Source organism: Brachyistius frenatus, unplaced genomic scaffold (assembly GCF_029030835.1).
Source record: "Brachyistius frenatus isolate BFR_SWC_R1_liver_20210118 unplaced genomic scaffold, ASM2903083v1 Contig_271, whole genome shotgun sequence".
NCBI classification, from domain to species: Eukaryota; Metazoa; Chordata; class Actinopteri; family Embiotocidae; genus Brachyistius; species Brachyistius frenatus.
The window spans coordinates 213072-233190 of record NW_027210870.1 but is presented as its reverse complement, the minus strand read 5'-3'; the positions used below and the strand labels follow the sequence as shown (position 1 = coordinate 233190).

Here is a 20119-nt window from a genome sequence, read left to right as displayed (position 1 = left end):
AAGAAAACACATCAGTCTGCACGTGTTTATTTTTTTATTTTAAATGATAATTTTTTAGATAAACGCATAACGCTTCATTGTGAAGTTACAGAACTCTGTGTGCTTCATGAAGCAAAGCAAAAATAAAGCACAGAACTGCATAGATAATATATTGAAATATTCGGAGGGACCCAAAATGCAACGTTCAGTGGGCCATCTCTTTTTATTTATTTATTTATTATTATTTTTTTTTTATATCTTTGGTGCCAACTCAAAACCTAGCATATAAACTCTCAGTGTGAAGTGTAACATAAAGCGCGTGTTAAGTTACATCACCCGAGAGGAGCGCAGGAGAGACACTGCAGTGTTGAACTATTTACAAATACTGCCCTCCTGTGGTGGAGACGGGGAATCTAAAGTGTCTGGTGAGTGTTTAAAAGCCTCACTGCTGTTTGGATCACAGTGAGCATTGTAAAATACTTCATCAGTTTCAGTCACAAGACTTTTTTTTTTTTCAGTTAACTGCAAAAAAACACCCAAAAAAAGGCCCTCAAAGTGCACAAACTCTGGGAAACCTCAGTGCTGATGTTCTTCTAAGTGCTGCATGTGTACGCTGTGCAAAGCATTGTGGGACTGTATGGAAATGACTGGGATGAATAATACATAATGAAATATGACAACGTTAAATTGGTCAAATACGTTTTTGCATTAATAACCAGACATGCGCAAATAATCTAAGATTGTTTCAATTTAAACGTATTAATAATATTTTAATGGATTAACGAATAACGATAACGATGCTCACGTTGCCACCAAATCAAACATAAGAAGGGAAATTAGTCCCCCATTTCAGAGCCGTCTTTTTTTTTTTTTTTTTTTTTTTGGGGGGGGGGGGACATTTTACTTCCTGTTTTGATGCAAAATGAATTAAAGATGTGAAGCTGCTAACTGAGAAGAAAATGTTCAGATAATTTCCATACAGTCCCGTACAGAAAAATCTATAAACACACACACACACACACAAAAAAATCCACCCTTCGATAGTTCAGAGCATCTTTCATTCGTGTGTGCACCGCGCCTCCTGCGTCAGGTGTGTTTACTCAGGATTAAATGCTGTAGTTATGCTGAGTCATTAATTATAACAATCTCTAAAGACACTTTTTCTTCATCTAGATTGACGATGCGGAAATATGTTTTAATATATTAAAATCATTATCTGCGATGTGATAAAAAGATACGGTATAAAAAAAAAAATTAAAAAAAAGGCCACCACCACAAAAGCCTGATGGGTAATGAGTCCAGATCCGATGAGAAAAATCTCACCTTCGGTCATCGGCTGATGAAAAGCTCAATGAGTTTTGAAATCCGTACGAAGCGCGACGGAGATGGATGGCGACGCCTCCTGTGGTGTGATTTTTCCGCTGCTGTCAGGAGTCAAGGCGTGATGGTCGGGATGCTGCGGGATCTCTTCATGATGAGACGCACCTCCACGTCAGGGAGGCTGTCCTGCCTGGTTTGGGCGCAGCCCTCGTCGGCGGCGGCCATGTGCAGGTCGAAGCGCAGCGACACCGACTTCTTGCGCAGCTTCGGGTTCCCCCTGAAGAAGGAGCCCTCCCACTGCTTTATCACCTGGTCGATCTTCTCCGTCCTGGCGAGACGGGGAGGTGAGAGGAGGAAAATACGTCACTTCATGCAGGAAATATACAGATAATGGGAGGAGGGGTAATATGGAAAATCTTATGGGGTCTTGATTCTAGTCTTTTCTCATCTTACGCGCGTCTGAAAATGTTTGTCTGTTGTGTGTTATGTCACGCGTTCATCGTTTGTGGAGGCAGGTCGGTAAGATGACTTCACTGTGACTCCAGGGGTCGGCAAGAGAGAACAATCGGATGCTAAAATGTAAGAGCTTGATTTACCTCACGTTGTGGCCTTAAATAAGAGATCAACATATTACAAAAACATGCAAATAACTTGTGATGAACTCACACTCAGAATGAAGGAAATCTAACAGACCGATGAAAAACAAAAATCCAACATATGCTGTGTAGGAATTGGTCTAATATATAATTAATGTAAGAGATGTTGTTTCCTTTTAGCTTTTTATATGTCTATTCATGTCTGTATGTATATTGAGTTAAAACTGTACTCATATTATTTGCATGCGTAAACGTACCCGGCCATTAAAGCTGATTCTGATTGTGACTCTGATTGCTTTGGGCCCTTAAAAGGAGCAAAGTGCAGGAATTATTGCCATCTAGTGGCGAAGCTGCAGATTTCAACCAACTGAACTGAGACGCACACCTTCCTCAAACTGACAGCGTTCGTCATGTCAGTGTGTGATTTTGATTTGTCCCTTTCTGAGCTCCTGCAGAAAACACGGAGGCTCCGTGGAAGTGGATCTGCTCCTACTATAATGCGACGGGCTCATTTGAAGGTCACGACACAACACGATCGTTTTTAGTCTCTGGCGACTACACACTCATGAATGTTTCATGTCTGGCAGTAGAGCCTCATAAACCCTTTGAAACTGGTCGTGTAAATGTGTCATTGACTCGTGAGCGGTGAGTAGTTTTCGAGCTATAAAGCCTTAACAGCTCGGCTAAAAATGGCTGCGTAAAGTCAAGAGGAAACTACGCCGTTCACGTCACACATTTTTAATGTAGAAAGTGCAGCTTTAATGAGTAATGAGTCGGCGTTGCCGCGGGAGACGTCCCGCCGTGCTGTCGGACTCGCGGGTACGGGCCCCGTGTGAAGGAGCTGTAATAATTTGGGGAACGTTCAGCTGGCTAACACCGGCGCGATCAATAACTGCAGACAGATGCTTCGACTGGAGAGCGTAAGGAAGTTTCTAACTGGAGTATTTCCAGCAGGATAATGCGTTCTGTCAGCGGGAGAATCGTCCAGGAAATGATTCGAGGAACATTTTGGCGAAATCGTTTTCGGGGCCCGGCGACCGGAGTCACTTTCGGCATCGATCAAGTGACTGAAGGACTTCCCGCGTCTGCCGATTAAAGCCAAAACACAAAGGCAAGTATTCTGCTCCTTTATATCGGAGCTAATAGGGACAAAAACTGTGCAGGAGGCCTTTTGGGAAAAAAAAAAACACACCGCAACAACCCTCCCACGCTTACTGTTGACTGGGAGCATCACAGAACACACTCTGAGGACCATGAGTGCATGTTCTGGTCTGACGGCTCATCTTGCTTCGATTGTGCATGAATGTGTCAGACTTTATCGATGTGTGTGTGCTGGTAATAACTGAAGCATGAACAAAGAATTCCGCCCATGTCCCGTCCAACAATAACAGGTGCCACGCCCTGCAGCCTGCACACCAGGCGGGTATCTCCACATCAAACGCGAGCCGTTAAAAGGATGGAAAAATTCCCATGCAGAGCTGCTGAGGAATTACTGCATGGGAACTTGCAAGGCCAACTAAAAAAAATGCTCTACTTCTCGTGACTCGCTCGACATGTACGGGTAATTTATGGCTTCTACGTCTCGTCTGCCGGACCAGACGTCGCCAGGGCGGGGGAGGAGGACGGATAATTGTATCATTGTAAACTAATGAGTCAATAAAAAAAAGTAAAAAATCGGCCAGTCGCAACCTGGGAGTCGTAAAACTGGAGGGGTACGGGAGATTAAGCAAGCAGGAAACTGTTGTTTTGAAGTCACAGAAGAGGCCTTCATCTGCAGTTAGTGCTTGCTGCTAGAAAATGCCGACCATTTCAGAGTGAAGCAGAGAGGTGCAGGTCAGCGGAGGGAAATCAATACTTACTCGATGGTGCCGTGACCCTCGGCGCTCTCCTGCACCACGTTGCCCTGAAGGATCTCCTGAGTCTTCACCGTGGAGATTGGCAGGTCTTCATCTTGCTCTGGCTCTGCAAGAAGACATTCATGATAAACCATTTATGATAACAGGATATGACTGTAATGAGGTTGTGTGTGTGTGTGTGTGTGTGTGTGTGTGTGTGTGTGCGTCTTACCTGTGAGGATCACCAGGCTTTGCTGTCTGTACAGGATGCTCTTCTTCAGCCCGTTTTCTGCCGGGAGGAGTGACGGTATTTCAGGCAGGGGCTCCGACTTGGGTTCGTCCGGAGTGACAGCGGGGTCGCTGAGGTTGTTGTCCAGCCCGTTCTCCTTTGGCTCCGCCGCGGAGGATCTCCATGGCCGCAGACTCATTGGCTGCCCGTTACGACCCATGTACCTGCAGGCACATGTGAAATTATACAAAACAATGGCAGCCGAGAGGGAAGGTGGACTCTATGCATTCATGTGCCTCGCTGTCAAAGCTACATGATGAAAATATGCCTTTTTTTTTCAGGTTTGATTCAGATCTGAAAACTGATACCACTCTAATGTCTGTACACCAAATGTGAAGCTACAGCTAAAAGGTTAGCGTTAGCTTAGCATGTAGACTTGAAGCAGAGTCATTCATATGTTCCCGAGATTTATATGGAAATGGGGAACCTGAGAAAGATGTTCTCCAGCTCTGTGTTCACTTAATCTAAAAAATAAAAAAAGGGCTATGGTGGGTTAATGTTAGGCCTCAGGGTTGAACTGCACAATACAGGAAGCTGGAAACACAGGTCCTTGGGAACATAGGACTTTGGGAACAAAGGAAACTGGGAAGATAGGACGTTGGACACATAGGACCTTGGGAATATAGGACCCTCAGTACATAGGACCTTAAAAATATAGGACCTTGGGAAACTAGTACGTTGGTAACATAGGAAACTGGGAACATAGGACGTTGGAAACATAGGACCTTGGGAATGTAGGTCCCTGGGAACATAGGACCATGGAAGTATAGGTCCTTAGGAACATAGGACTTTGGGAACAAAGGAAACTGGGAAGATAGGACGTTGGACACATAGGACCTTGGGAATATAGGACCCTCAGTACATAGGACCTTAAAAATATAGGACCTTGGGAAACTAGTACGTTGGTAACATAGGAAACTGGGAACATAGGATGTTGGAAACATAGGACCTTGGGAATGTAGGTCCCTGGGAACATAGGACCATGGAAGTGTAGGTCCTTAGGAACATACGGCCCTTGGGAAAGTAGGTCCTTGGGTATAAAGGACTCCGGGGACATATGACACTGGGAACGTATGTCCTTTGGAACATAGGACCTTGGAAACATAGGATACTGGGAACATAGGTCTTTGGGAACTTAGGTCCCTCGGAACATAGGACCTGGGAAATATAGGTCCCTGGGAACGTAGGATCTCAGGAACAAACAACTCTGGGAAAATAGGATCCTGGGAATATAGGACTTTGGGAATATAAATCCCTGGGAACATATAGGACCCAGGAAACATAGAATTCAGTGAACGTAGGACCCTGGGAACATAGATACACTTGCCTCAATAGAGGGACAAACAGCTAGGTTTTATGTGCTGATGCGTCAGTAAGAAAGGCTCATTTTTACTGTACGAGCCACCCACCCTTCTCAAATACGAACAAACAATAGCAATTTCAGATGCAACGTGCTGTCTCTCCTTGCATCAACGACATTAGCAGATCTGGAAAAATGAGGAAAAGCAAAGACAGCACTCCAATCTGTGTGAAACCTTCGCAAAAGCCTTGAAAGTCAAAGTCCTGTCTTGGAGCTATAAAATATCATATTGTTGTTGCAGTAATGTGTGAAATTGCAAAGGAAGCTCAGTGGTTATCCATCATCCAAAAACACCGGAAAAGAAAGTTACAGGCCTTTGCCAAAAGAACTGAATATTCCCCAATAAAACACCCTGATGCTGGCAGAGAGAAACCAGACAAAGACTGTCTGGATTCCATCATCTTGTCTGATTAAAGACACAGCTGGATTTTAAGTCTATGAATCAGAGGTAGAAAGTTTGTCATCTTTACTTAATTAAACGTTTGTTCTTCCTGTAGGAATGTTTATGGTGAATTTACCATGGCCGTTTCAATGGGTTTCATGGGCGTACAGCAGTATGGAGCCTGAGTGCGTCTAAACCTGTAATTATTGTGGATTTTCAATTTCTATGCAGGTGGAGTCGACATAAACCGTCACAGAATGGTTGGCTTTGATCAGAATGAAAACGCCAGCACGTAAATGGATCAGTTTTGACAACTCGAGTTTAAAGAGGCAATGAAGAAATCATTTTGTTTTCTTTGTAAGTGGAGTGTAGTAAAATTTCTGTTCCAGTAAAACACTTCAACTCAAAGGTAACAGTTGCAATCCAGGAAAGAAAAAAAAAAATAATAATAATAAATTCCTTCCTGGTTCCTCTTGGGTTTCGCCCCCTCTCTCGGCACCTCGCCCTCACCTGCCCTCTTCGCGCTCCAGGAGGCGTCGATAGGTGGCGATTTCTCGCTCCAGCCTCATCTTGGTGTTGAGCAGCTGGCTGTGGCGCTCGCGTTGGGTGGCCAGACCGTCCCTCACCTGCTCCAGCTCGCTCTCCAGCCCGGCGATCACCTGGGAGAGGTCCTGCAGCTGGCTGGAGTACATCCGCTGGGTGTGCTGCAGGGAGGTCTCCAGGCCTTTCTCCTGGACACCGGGAGGCAAGGCGCTGTTAGGATTATCTTTATGTATTTGAATGATTCCTCGCTGAATTCAAAGAAACGTGTCAAAACTAATACTGTGAAAGTTTTTTTTGTGGTTTTTTTTTTTAACCTGGGAAGATTGCCGTCACTGGCTCCCCACCACCAACACTGCCAATTGCATTGGTTAGCTTAGTCGTGTCAGCTTTGTCTGGATAGCTTGCTCTTTTTGTCTTTGTCTTGTTAGCATGGTCCCATTAGCCTGGTCTGGCTAGCTTGGTAATGCTAGCTTTTAAAGCTAAGCTGGTTTACAGAAATGTAAAGTTTATTCAATTTGTAGTTTTTGGGTTAAATTATTTTCATAAATTGTGTTTTTACCTATTATCATCGATAATCAACTCAACACATACAATCTGCTTCTTGTGCTGGCAGAAGAGTTGTCAGTGTGATGCTCGGCCGTGGTGTGTTTTCCTACCAAGGCGTGCAGGGTCTCAATCTCCACCTGCAGTGAGTGCCACTGTTTCCTGGCTTCAGCCAGTTCGGCTCGCGCCTCCCTCAGGGCAGCGCCGCCGAGGCTCACCTGCGCCCACGCCGCCTCCTCCTGCGTGAGGAGAGGGAGGACCAAATGTTGAGAGAGAAATAAACACCACCACCGCCACCCTCTCACAAACACTTTAACTTCAGTGCACCCATAAACAGAAGAACCGCAAACCTCCAAACTTTCATGATCATGTTTTCACGCCGTGTAAAATGTAAATAAAGGACAATGTTCAAAACCAATATTGGATGGCCGTGATCTTCAGGCCCTCAAGCAGCACTGCATTAAAAACAGCTATGATTCTGTAGTGGAAATTACTGCATGGGCTCAGGAACACTTCCAAAAATAATTTTCAGTGAACGCTGATCATTGCTGCATTCACAAATGCGGGTGAAAACTCTACCATGCAAAGAAAAGTGGACAGTAAACAGTAAACCGTTCAGGTGCTAAACTGGCCCGTCTGCAGTCCAGACCTGTCACCCATTAAAAACATTTGGCGCAGAATGAAACAAAAAATACGATCGCAAACTTTCGAAAAGCTGAAATCCTGCATTAGGCAAGAATGGGACAACATTTCACTTTCAAAACTCGGGCAACTGGTCTCCTCAGTTCCTAAATGTTTAGAGTGTTGTTAAAAGAAGAGGTAATGCAACACATTGGTAAACACACCCTTGTCCCAACTTTTTTGAAATGTGTTGCTCACATCAAATTTAAAATGAACAAATATCTAAAAAGCAAAGATTAAGTTTCTTAGTTTCAGCATTTGATATGTTATAAACTTGAAGAAATCTGAGGCACTCAACAGGGGGATTAATTAAAAAGCATTTAATCAGTCATTCATCAGCTATTCAATCATAATAAAAAGTCATCCCAACGCATTTCAGCCTCTAAAGCTTTCATCAGGGTACACATAAGCTGCCTTTGGGCTGTTCCCTATATGTGTTGGTCAGTGGTCACATGACCAGTATGGACCAATGAACTGTCAGCCAGTACATGGGAGCAGGTAAAGACACATGATAGGAAACATAATGTCCGGATGAGAAACCAAATGCAGATATTAATCAAAATCTTAAAATCTCTTGATAGTTTAACATACATTTAAACATTAAGTGGCAAGTAACATTTAAACTGACCCAGTTTTCCAAAGAGAGAGAAAAAAAACAGCAACAACTAAAAAGCCAATACATAAAGGCACAGTTACAAAAACGGAGACAAATCAAGTTCTCCATTCAAAATCTTTGATCCCCAAACTGAAGAGCACCAGAGGGACAACAATTTACACACCCAAGCAGCACTCCACGCCGACAGCTTTTTAACAGAATTGTATATATATATATATATATATATGGGGTATGTATAATAAATAATAAATCATTGCATTCTGTTTTGTTTTTCACATTTTAAACAGCGTCCCAACTTTTTTTGGGGAAACAAGTTTGTATTTCACCACTAAATTTGTGCTGTGCTTAAGTGGACAAGTTGAGCTTAATTTCTGCACTGTGTAAACAAAACAGAAGCCTGTCAAACCACCTCGCTGGCACACACCTTATAGGTAAGTGTATTTTCCCATCGACAGTGAAGAGGAGAAGCAGCCACAGGTGGCGCTGTTGGTCGCAGTGCGTTTCAGTTTTCAGTAAAGACAGTGGAGCAGACACTCGGGCCAGTGTGTGTGCACAAAGCCGTGTTGACACACCGTACAGCTGTTAGGCGTTTCACACTTTCCCCCGTCCTCCCCTTTCAAACGCACGCAATGAAGCGGTGAAACCCGTCTCAGCACAGTTATGACAATATTTTCACAGTAAAAACAAAAGAAGACTCAAGTTATGCAACTGATTTCAGGGTTTTGTTTAACGTCTTACTCCGTCGACTCTTTTCGTCCGTTTTTAACCTGTTAAATGCTCTTCAACTGAGAGGGGAATTACTTGATAAGCACATTTAGGCCGAGATTACCCGTCGTCGGCGGGTCGTTACTGATGACACTAGCCAACAAGATGCCTTGTCAGACATTATTAATGCATCTGTCATCTCGAGCACATGAAGGATTTGGATCCTTTATTGCAGTAAATGTAGGAATATTCCGCTACAAGTCAGAACATCACAGATTCACAATAATGAGAATTAGTGAGGTATTAGTGAGGCTAGTACTCATACAGAATAGCTCAATATTATATTATTATATTACTGATGAATTTATATATGTAGCATCTTAATGTTGTAGATAGTTTAAGTACTTCATATACTGTGAGGTGATTTAGCTTCTAACGATCCACCGCATTTTACTCGGTGGTATTTACATATATTTGAATGCAAAATCTTTATCATATTTGCATAAAATGGAAATACTCACGTAGCAATGCTACTTTCAGTCTGATCTCAGGGTATTTCTCATATCGCCGGTCTGATTTTGATACATTTATGCGGTACCTGTTGCATTTCAAGAAAGTTAAAATTTTACAACACGTTGTGGTACCAATCTTTCATTTTCATGCAGTTTAGAGGGGGAGAGTGTAAGCCAGGTATTTTAAAAAAAATTTTTTTTATCCCCTAAACGCCGGCCGCACACACAAAGAAGCTTAAAGTTAAAACAGTGAAATCCAGACAGATATGAGACTTTTTTTTTTAATTTAAGTGAAATATGTGAGATTTACTTACATAAGTTGAAACTGCGTTATTTTATGTGGGCCGCCAAGCTACTTTATGGTAAATGCTGTACGAACTCACTGACCCTGATGAGATTTATGTTTTTGTAAAGAGAGCAAAAGTTAATGAAAATATTTTAGTGTGGATGAAGCCTCGGTAGGATGACGAGGCATTTAAAAAAAAAAAAAATAGATAGTTTCAAGGTAATTTGGTCAATGCTGTAAAGTTATCGGCACCCAGCCCTGCTGTTTCTACGTGCTGCTGATTTATAGTTTCCATCGTAAAATATTTCAAAGAATACTTCGAGGCTAACAGCAAATGGTGGTGTTTCTGACCGTGTTTCTTACAATCTGTTTAACCGATCGACCGTCAGTGATGGTAAAACCTTGAGAAACGCAGAAAAGTGCTAAAGAAAGGCAGCGAAGAGGAAATTCTGGATGTAAACAATGCAGGGTTCAAAACATTTATTTCAAACAATTCAGCTTTGCCAACGTTTATCGGATTTAAATGCGTCGAAAAACAGTTCAGGACACAGTCTTGAAGACTCCACGTGGCACCTTGAAGCCTTCAGAGAGATTTAATGGGACTGGACATGATGATGCTGTTATATAATTTTGCTGCATGCATCAGGGTTTCTCGACTCTACCGTGTAGTTTGCGGTCCAACTTTGCAACTCAGGAGGTAAACAATGAAACTGCTCCCAGTCTGCACAGGGTTTTCACTGTGTAATATGCAATATAAATATCCAGCTGACTGCATGTTATCAGTGCCTTCATTACGTTTTGATTGTTGTGGACATCATGCAGGGACTTTGACTGCAGCATTGTGTAACTGTTAGTGGGACAGACTGACTGAATCGGAAACAACAGCGTTTCATAAATCTGATTTAGCACCGTGGTTTGATGAAGGCACTTTATTGTCTCCGTCAGACCAAAGTCATCGTGCAGTGGCAGAGGAACACTGGAGTAATAAAAAGGCAGCCGGACTGCGCTTTAGTAACAACGTAATGACGAAAAAAAGAGGATGCATAGGCTAAAAAAAAAAAAAAGCAGGACTTTCAAAATAAAACAATACCAGATAAAGGATGGGGATGCTTAGGTTGTGATCCGGCTCGTTAATGTTTAATGAAGATCATTCACACGGAGCAGCTGCTGACTGTGAACACACGGCTGTAACAGTATTCGGAGGAAGACGGTGAGAACACACAAACCTTCAAGAAGGCATGTGAAACACATACATACGCACACGGGAAGGAGAGAGGCAGAGTTAGAAGAAAGCTTCCAACCTTTCAACCAAAGCCAACAAAACGCAGCGCTTAATCATTTCACTCCGGCGGAGCACATGCATCCGTCTGCCTGTGGGACAGCCTGGGAGTCGGCCTTGAGGGTGTGTCTGGCTGGCGCGGAGCCAGGACGACGTACACGGAGCAGGGGAAAAAAAAAAAAAAAGATACGTGAAGATGCATGGAGTGGTACCTCATTGAGAACTCCTCTGTGTGTCCTGGATGCTGCGGCTCCGGAGGCTGGACTTGAGACGGCGCCCGGGCCGAGGTGTCTCTCGCCGGGGCCCGGAGCTCTGCTCTGGTCGCACTGCGCTCTGATTCGGTCGAGGAGCTGGGTGGGCTCCATCCCTGTGCCATCCTCCTCCTCCCCTCTTCTTCCTCCTGCTGCTGCTGCTGCTTCCGCGGCCGTCGCTAACAGAGCATCGCAGGAGTCGGCCCGTTGCAGCTGCAGAGCCCGGGCTGCCTGCAGACAGCCAACCAGATGGAGCAAGATCGGGAGAGGGAGGGAGAGGTGGGGAGGGGGGGGGGTGAGGACGGAGAGAGGGTGCAAAGAGAGTGAAGGATAGCGAGAGAAAAACAAGAGAGACATGAAAGTGGGCCAGAAATAGTCTGAGGATAAATGCAAAGGAGAAAAAACAGGACAAGAGAAAAGAGAGAGTGTGTGTGTGTGTGTGTGTGTGTGTGTGTGTGTGTGTGTGTGTGTGTGTGTGTGTGTGTGTGTGTGTGTGTGTGTGTGTGTGTGTGTGTGTGTGTGTGTGGTGGGCGCAGTGAGACCACGCAATGCAGAGGTAAGAAAAAAAAGAAGAAGAAAGAAACAGTTGTCGAGCTAAACATGTGGGCATATATGTGTGTGTGTGTGTGTGTGTGTGTGTGTGTGTGTGTGTGTGTGTGTGTGTGTGTGTGTGTGTGTGTGTGTGTGTGTGTGCGCGCGTACGTGACCCTGGAAGTGCGTGTCAGTGTGTGTCGGGGGAGTATTAGTCAGCAGGAATGATATAAAGGAAAAGAGGGAGGAGGACGAGGTCAGAGCGAAGTCAGCGGAGGAGTCAGAAGATGCTGTGAAATATTACTTTCTCACACACACACACACACACACACACACACACACACACACACACACACACACACACACACACACACACACACACACACACACACACACACACACACACACACACACACACACACATATATACCCAATGATTATAGGGCTATTATGTCAGGGTTGGAAAAGGTCACACATAATTTACCTGTCATGATCACAATGACAGTAACCACTCCCATAATTACACAGTTTTGCCTTCTCATTTTAAACCCAATAAAAGGAGGTCAGAGGTTACGAAGGGTCCGAGAGGGACGACGGAGAGGAGCATCGTTTTAACAAAGAAGTGTACAGGTAAGAATCTACACCCGAAGCGGCAGCTGCGGGAAGCTTCACTGTGAACACCGTGCGTATGTGTCAGCATGCTAACACCTGATATTTAGCAGCAAACCGATGAAACGGATATAAATTGTTCGTTTTGGAGGTATTTGTTCTTGTGTGTCGGAGTAGTATGTTTTCATTCATGTATAAGCCCCCAAAAATTAACTGGCTGTTCCGTTAGCTTAGCATGAGCCCTTCATATCTACACGGGGAGTGGGTCCTCTTCCACCAAGCCGCCATGTTTCTACAGGAGCCCAGAAGGGACAAACCGAACACTGACTCTGAAGAGGGGCTTGCGTGTTTTTTGAGGCCACTGTAGATTCTGCTTACACGCCTGCAACCGGAGGGTGAGGGAAGGGATTTTCAATTAGTTGCAATCTACAGCTTCGCCACTAAATCCTGTACACTGCGCCGATGAAAAGTCAGAGGGTTGAACATAAGAATAATATATTATTCTGAGTGAGTGGGCTGAGTGATGTTGAAGTAAAGTGTTTGCTCCCTGAATGTGTTTTACAAAGTCCTCAATGGTCGTCGACCAACACGGCGTTGCACTCTGCTCACATTAGGGGGAAGGTCTCTGGTGTTTACAGCTGGGTGAGTTTTGGCGCCCAACATCTAGTATTTGATGGCTGCGCTAACTGTTTTGAAAAATTAACTCAAGGTCTTTGCTTATTAGGAGGCGACTGGAAACGATCCTCAGTGGAGTGTAGCCGGACCCATTTATTCATGCAGTGAATTTGGGTCTGACGATACCAGGATATATTCGGCTACCGGGTGCCCTATATGCTCTCGTTTAATGTTTCTAAAACTACTTGAGGGGGTGTTAACTTTTATGCCACGCCAGAGGTGACAAAACCAACCCCAGGTGACGGTTTTATAGAACAGATAATGTTAGACTTAGTACTGCCAATGAGGAAGACAGAGAACCAGACAGACAAGGAGAGGCACAATAAAACAGGCAGAGGCATGAATTAGACGAGACGAAGGCAAAACGGGGAAAGGCACACGGTGACCTCGAACTCCTGGTGCATCTCCTGCAGCTCCGTCATGGAGCGGCAACAGTCAGCCTGCAGCGTCACACTGCTCTGATCCGCCTTTCTCTTCAACTCCCTGAGCAGGGCCACTTGTTGCTCCAGACACCTGGTGTTCCCCTCCTCCGTCTCGCACCTATGACGTCAACAGATGCCCACTTAGTATTTATGATCAATCCCGTGTCTCAAACAAACAAAGGGCTGGTACTAAGAGGAAATACATGAATTTAAATAGAGCTGAACCGATATAAATCAAGTACTAACATATCCACAGTCTTTTTCAAACAACCCACTTCCTCATTGTAAAAAGGGAATCCAAGAAGAGCTAGTAAGTAGTTAACTCTCGGTTGAACATTCAGCTGAAAGATCGGGTGCGTGACTGTGAGGCAGTGAGTTGCAGAAATCACGACTAAAAGGACCAAAAAAAGACCTTGACATCATATTAAGTGTGTCATAAACGAAGTGCAGAGTCTCACAGACACACGGAGCCGGTCAGGAGACACATCACCACCTGTTTCTATAAAAAGAAACAGGTGGACGTGTTTATGGCTGCGGTGTGTCGCCTCTGTCCTTCAGGGGTTAATGGCTGACAGCAGAGGGAGATGTGTATGTGTGTGTATAGCCGTGGTTGTGTGTTTGCATGCTGAGGGAGGTGGGTGGAGAAGAGGGCGGGGGTGGCTCGGTGTCACTCTGCATCAATACATAAGTGAAAGTGCTGACGTGGCACAAAGCCCGGCCTGGATTTGTATGCAGGTTGGCTCACAGAGGAGCGGGAAGCGGCCCGAGTTAGATAACTGGAAGGGGGGGAGGGGGAGGGGGGGGAGAGATGGAGGGAATGGGGGGAGAGGGGAGGGGGCTGGGAAAGAAAGCAAAACAGGAAGTCTTTCCTCATTTACTCCACAGCTACACTTCAAACATTGATTGGGGATTATAATCCCACATATTACCAATCGAAAGACAAAAATGTGCTTATAACTGTATCACTTTGGACATGAAGAGGATCAAAGAGGATGTATAGGTTTATGAGATTTGATCTAATACCTAATATTACTGATCAATAAGCGGCAGACCGTTATTGACTGAGGGAGACGAGCATTAGAGCTTTCAGGAAAAACGACAGACAGATCCAGCTGACCTGGCCTGGATGGCAGCCGCTCTGGACTTCATGCTGTCAGACTGTAGAGCCAGTTGGGCGTTCTCCATCAGCAGTTTACCGACCTGACGGAGTCAAAAAACGGACAATAACACACGATTAGATGTGCAGACACAACATGCACCAAATCACTGCACGTTGATTCAGTTTGAAGTCAGATCTGAAACATTCTGTTATCTTAATCTAATAACAGGAGTCTTGCAATACTTTATCTTTGTTGTTAGTCATAAGAGAAAACTGATGCTTTACAGAATTTCCTGGGAAAGTCTTCCCGACAAATGAGGCAAACCACAAAACAAACCGAGGCAACATTTGCGGTTTTGGGGTGGAACCATTATTTTCTTTCTTTGTAAGGATAACCTTCAGGAAATATGTTCGCCAAACCAGATTTCTTTGTTTGTACACGTTGGGGAGATCAGGGATTGTTGCAACAGTGAATTCATCCATGAACAAAACAAGACAAAAAGCAATGATGAGTCAAAAGTTTTAAACCAAAGCATTTGTACCACAATCATGCAGTTCAATGAGCGGAGCCTAATATCATTATTTTAGTATTTTTGGTAAATGATATTTGCAAAAAAATAGATGAACACAACATAATATTTTCATTCTGAGACTAAGATGAATGAATTATGATCACTATGTCTACTCCTGATGTTCACCACTGTGACTGTGCAGTCTTTTATAAAATATTAAAATAATCAGGTTAAACGCTAATTTTAGTAATAATCATTGTGATTTGTAGCACTGATTCTTTTAAATTGTTCGGTAAACTGAAATTCAACTGTACCTCTCGATGTGTTAACCCCTTCCCACCCTCCCAGCCAATCATAGCTAAAGTTTGTACATTGTGTTTCCATACAGTTTGATCTTTGTTGTATATTTGTGTATCACCTGCATAATTACGGTAACATATTTTGTTGTTTTCCATAATGTAAGCCAGTGGGAACAAGTAGCTGTTGAACAGAAGAGGCCCCAGAAAGGAACCTTGGGGAACTCCGAGTATCATTTTTGACCACTCGGATAATCACAAACTTTTAGGTAAACTGAAATTAAAAGATACATTTATACCTCTGTTGTAGTCTTTATGTCTTCTCATCTTTGCACTCAAAAAGCCAATCCACGCTAAAGTTTATGGACTGTTTACCTACAGTTTTGTCTTACCGAAAATTCTGGAAAATCCAGTAATTGATTTGTTCAATGCACTTAATCAGAGTTTTTATGGGATTATACTCCACTGGTAATATAGATGTACTTGCTGCCACTATCTTAGATTATGGAAAATAAATTTGTGCGTTGTAGTTGTATGATATTTTGTTTTTTTACCAAAATCGGAGCTAGTGAGAGCAAGTAGATGTTGAATAGAAGAGGCCCCACAAAGGAGCTTTGTGGAACTCCGCGTGTCATTTTTGTCCTCTCAGATGTGATTATAAACTGAAATTGAAAGACGCAACTTCCCCTCTGTTGTAGTGTTTATCGCTCCTCAACTCTGGACTCGAAAAAGTCAATCAGTGCCAAAGTTTTATACGTACCGTTTGCGTACTTTACATGGTTGGTGCCATCGCATTATACAGAGATTTGTGAAATAATTACAACAAATTCATAGTGCTCTCCACCGTCTTTTCATTCTCACTGTTTAGGATAACAAAGCTGTGTGATTACAAAATCCAACATATTCTTATTAGAAATACAAGAACAAAAAAGTGTTTCCTTCTCTTTTATCACACACAACAAAATGCTAACAAATCCTTATTTACCTTTGTTTTCTCACTTTCAGAATGAGACACACCCATGTTAAAGGAAAGCCAACATGGATTTTTATACCATAAACATTACCATACACTCATTATGTGGATGTCACACTAAATCTCCACAACACACATGCCTGTTTCTGATCCCTCGTGGGATGAGTGACTATTGAAACTGTCAAGATCACCTAATTATGTCTGAGGCTGATTACGCATCAATAAGCCTTCGGTTTAAATAATAAAAGATAATATTGAGCACTTTTTAAGGAGATGAATAGCGACTTAATCCTATATGTTAACACCAAAGCACTCCCTGGATCAGCAGACAGTGAGACAGGCAGAGTTTGCTCTCAAGCCCGTCGTCGTCATCGCCATGGAAACATTTGGCAACCCTCGGAGTGACGCGGTATTTGACGAGAGGCAAGAAAAGCAATTACAACGTCTGTCAGCGACACCTACTCATGCGTTTCACACAGAAAGTGACAGTAAATCCAGGGAGCAGCTTAAAAACCATTGGGTGGGGTCATGTAAGATCACTGAACCAGTTAATGGTTGAGTGACTCAAAAAGTCTGAAAAATTTCCGCATTCTTTGTGTGTGTGACAGCCTGGCTCCGGTCCAGGCGTAATGACACACGTCTGCTTGTAATCCTCTTCAATACGTTACTCATGACTTTCTATAATGTATTATATGTATTTCTTAATAATAATGTATTTCTTTTAGCTTGGTGATAACTGAGGTTTTAGATCCAGCTGGTTCCAAAATAAAGTTTGCATATATCAAGAAGAGGTCACCGCTTCTATCTAGCTCAAATTAAAAACGTGAAAATCATCAGTTATCGACAACTTCTACAGCCTCAAACCTGTGTTCATTTTTAGTCGTTGTATCCACAGCTCCATGATGAGTTTATAATCAATAAACCACCATCTAATAGTCTTAAAAGTTAGGTTCAGCCCACTGCCATTCAGCCCCCTACCTTGGCCTTTGATTGAATGTGTATTTGAGATGATTAACATGTTGCACGCAGCTGTCATCAACACTAAACCAGACAACAGGCTGTGTTTTTTACTGCAGTCTTTCATTATACACACCTGCTCCTGTTCTCTGGAATCCGAGACAGCTCTCAGCTGAGATAATGGAGCACAGTCTAGTCACAAAGCCCGAGTGGAAATGACACAGCAGCGTTTCTCGAACATCATCATCATCACATCAGTGCAATTTACTTCACTTTGAAAAAGTCAGAATAGATTTCCACTGATCACCTGATGGGTAAAAGTCTGACCTGGGCGCGGAGCTCGTTGGCGGTCTGCTCCTGCCGGGACCAGTCCTGCGAGCGCGACATGCCCCTGACGCCCCATTCGGCCACCTGAGCCTCCAGCCGCCGGTTGGCCTCCTGCAGCCCATTCACCTGCTCCAAGAAGCCCTTCAAACGGGCGTTCGTACCCCACATCGTGGGACTGCAGTCCTGCAGCATGTCCCTGGAGACCTGCGAGGGCGCACACCCAAATGTTTACTGTCGCACACACGCATGGAAGTGCCTCCGACGGGCCACAAATATTCCGACGGTATGCAGCTGACAGAGCAATATGAGGTTACAACTTTCACAGCAAACAGTCTGCCACCCATCTGAGATCACATGCAAACCAAAGGCGTTTACAAGGCAAATGTTTACCCAGCCATATACTCACCTTAAGCAACGTGGCCTTCCACGAATATAAGGCACAGTAAATGTAGTAAGTCGGTCTGTTCGCCTGGTCACACCGAGCCCATCCACCGCTGCCCACAGCCCAGCCACATTCCTCTACAGCGAGCTGGTCCAACACCTTCCTCCGTCCCCGCTGTGTCCCGGCTTCATCAGATCCCTGCGACAGAGCAGAGACGCTGCAGTCAGCCTGCCGGTGTCACCGTTAGTCTTCAGGGGTCAGCCACGACGGGGATGTTCCTCCCTGTCCCACCTCAGCACCCCCGCCACAGGCAGCATGTAGGGAGGGGGGGTGGAGAGCAGCGGGGGTAAAGTACTGGACACAGTGCTTACATCACCAGCACTCTGGGGCCCTTTGTACTCTCTGATCCAGGATTACTGAGCCGCTTTCAAACAGGCAGCGACACAAGCTGCGGAGGGAATGTTCAGGGAGACACTGTGACAGGACCGGTGTGTGTGTGTGTGTGTGTGTGTGTGTGTGTGTGTGTGTGTGTGTGTGTGTGTGTGTGTGTGTGTGGTGCTTTAATTAGAGGTTACATGTACTATAATCAATGGGAAATCTGTGTCCCTTTATACTTTATACACTCTGCTCTGAAGTCAAGTAACACTCACTGTGTGCTGAGTTACCTCTTGCTCAATAAGAGTGTTGGCTGTTTCTGGGGAATAGCTGAGTGTCTGTGTTGGGACAGTCTGGGCAAAAGGTTTTCATTACCACATATTATGATGCAATTGGAATATTTTTTTGTTGTTGCGACTACATATCAGCGATAACAACTACAGTCCCGTCTTTAAGCAGAAACAGACAGACAGTTCGGTATCTTCACAAGACATCAATATGAGAAAACAAATATTTAAGATGTAGGATGAGATGTTTTTTTGGGTTAAGCTCAGGGTGCGTCAGAGACGCCACTGTAATGCTTAAAAGGCACAAAGTGATCCAAATGAAAACAAATGGGTGGGACGGCATCTCTTACAAAAAAAAAATTCACAACACAAGATGGTAACCTGGAATGGCTCCCAAACTGAAGAGAATAACACCGTGCAACGACTACATTTAAAATACTGACTGTCACTTGTCAATGAAAAGGTAAACAAACAAAAAAATAGGGTGGATTTACTGCCGCAAACTTTCGGCTCTCTTAAATCACGTTCAAAACAATACGTCGGGCGGATGGGACGGACGTAAGGTCACAGTGACCTTTGACCTTCGATCACTAAGATGCAATCAGTTCATCCTCGAGTCCAGAGTGAACGTTTGTGCAAAAACTTCAAGAAATTTACCTCGAGGCGTCTCTGATCATGTTTACGAGACTCGAACAGACAGATGGGAAGAACGTCGGGTCACAATGACCTTTGACCTTCGACTACCAAAATCCAGCTACTTGGCACAAAAAGTACATTATTCTTCTACTAAAATTATGATTCAAGATGAAACCTGATCCTTTGTGCGTAAAAGATAATAATATAATAACAATTGAAACTAAATCTATTTTGATGCAGGATTTCACCGTTTTCTTTTCCAATGTGTTTCCATGCGCTTACTTTGTCCCCACATTTGTAAATTGACAAATACTGCTATCTGAGGATTTGCCTTATCAGAAGACTTCGCCGCTGGGTAAACAAGAGTCCTTTGCAGACAGGATGTGGTGATTGTGAATACGGACAACTTCTTTCTGTTACAACCTTTGTACAAATATTGTCTCTGTCTAGACTTTCTTTCTCTTTCGCAGAGAATTGACAGAAGAGCAGCAGCCGGCTGACTTTCTCATGTGGTTTTGCAGACAGATCGTCGGGATTGTGGTCATCCCCCATCAGTACGGTCCGAAAAGACAGAGACAGGTGAGGACAAAAAGTGTGTATGTATTAGTAATTAAACACACGCACGCAAAGCATACTCACTATGCAAACAGTGGCAAACAGGACTGCAGAGACACTTACTGTCATCGCGCTCCCACGCCCTCTTGGTAAGGTGGCCTCCTCTTGGCAAGAAGGCAGCGATGCTGACAATGGCGTTTAGCAGTCATTTAAAATCTTGAAAAAACATAGTTTGAGGGCGTTGAAGGGAGTCTGGGACAGATGATTTCAGATGCGAACAGGGAATGCCACCGAGCTTGTTTGCAG

General features: G+C 44.0%; 1 protein-coding gene across 1 annotated transcript; it reads right to left on the bottom strand.

Moving 5' to 3' along the window:
* Nucleotides 1-11: 11 nt before the first annotated feature.
* krt222 (keratin 222) lies at nucleotides 12-20119 on the bottom strand. The gene is made up of 11 exons (XM_069721702.1): nucleotides 19937-20119; nucleotides 17985-18158; nucleotides 17579-17782; nucleotides 14532-14614; nucleotides 13379-13532; nucleotides 11139-11408; nucleotides 6961-7086; nucleotides 6272-6492; nucleotides 3963-4183; nucleotides 3755-3857; nucleotides 12-1627 (listed from the first exon to the last, which is right to left on the bottom strand). Exons 1-11 carry the CDS (start codon nucleotides 19940-19942, stop codon nucleotides 1414-1416), a joined length of 1776 nt encoding a protein of 591 aa, XP_069577803.1. The 5' UTR covers nucleotides 19943-20119; the 3' UTR covers nucleotides 12-1413.

What these genes read in the sequence shown, in the direction of transcription:
- krt222 (XM_069721702.1), bottom strand. An exon ending in CCAACGAGCTCCGCGCCCAG is followed by an intron (nt 14,615 to 17,578) that starts GTCAGACTTTTA and finishes TGACTCCGTCAG; the next exon opens with GTCGGTAAACTGCTGATGGA. An exon ending in AGATGCACCAGGAGTTCGAG is followed by an intron (nt 11,409 to 13,378) that starts GTCACCGTGTGC and finishes GGCTGTCTGCAG; the next exon opens with GCAGCCCGGGCTCTGCAGCT.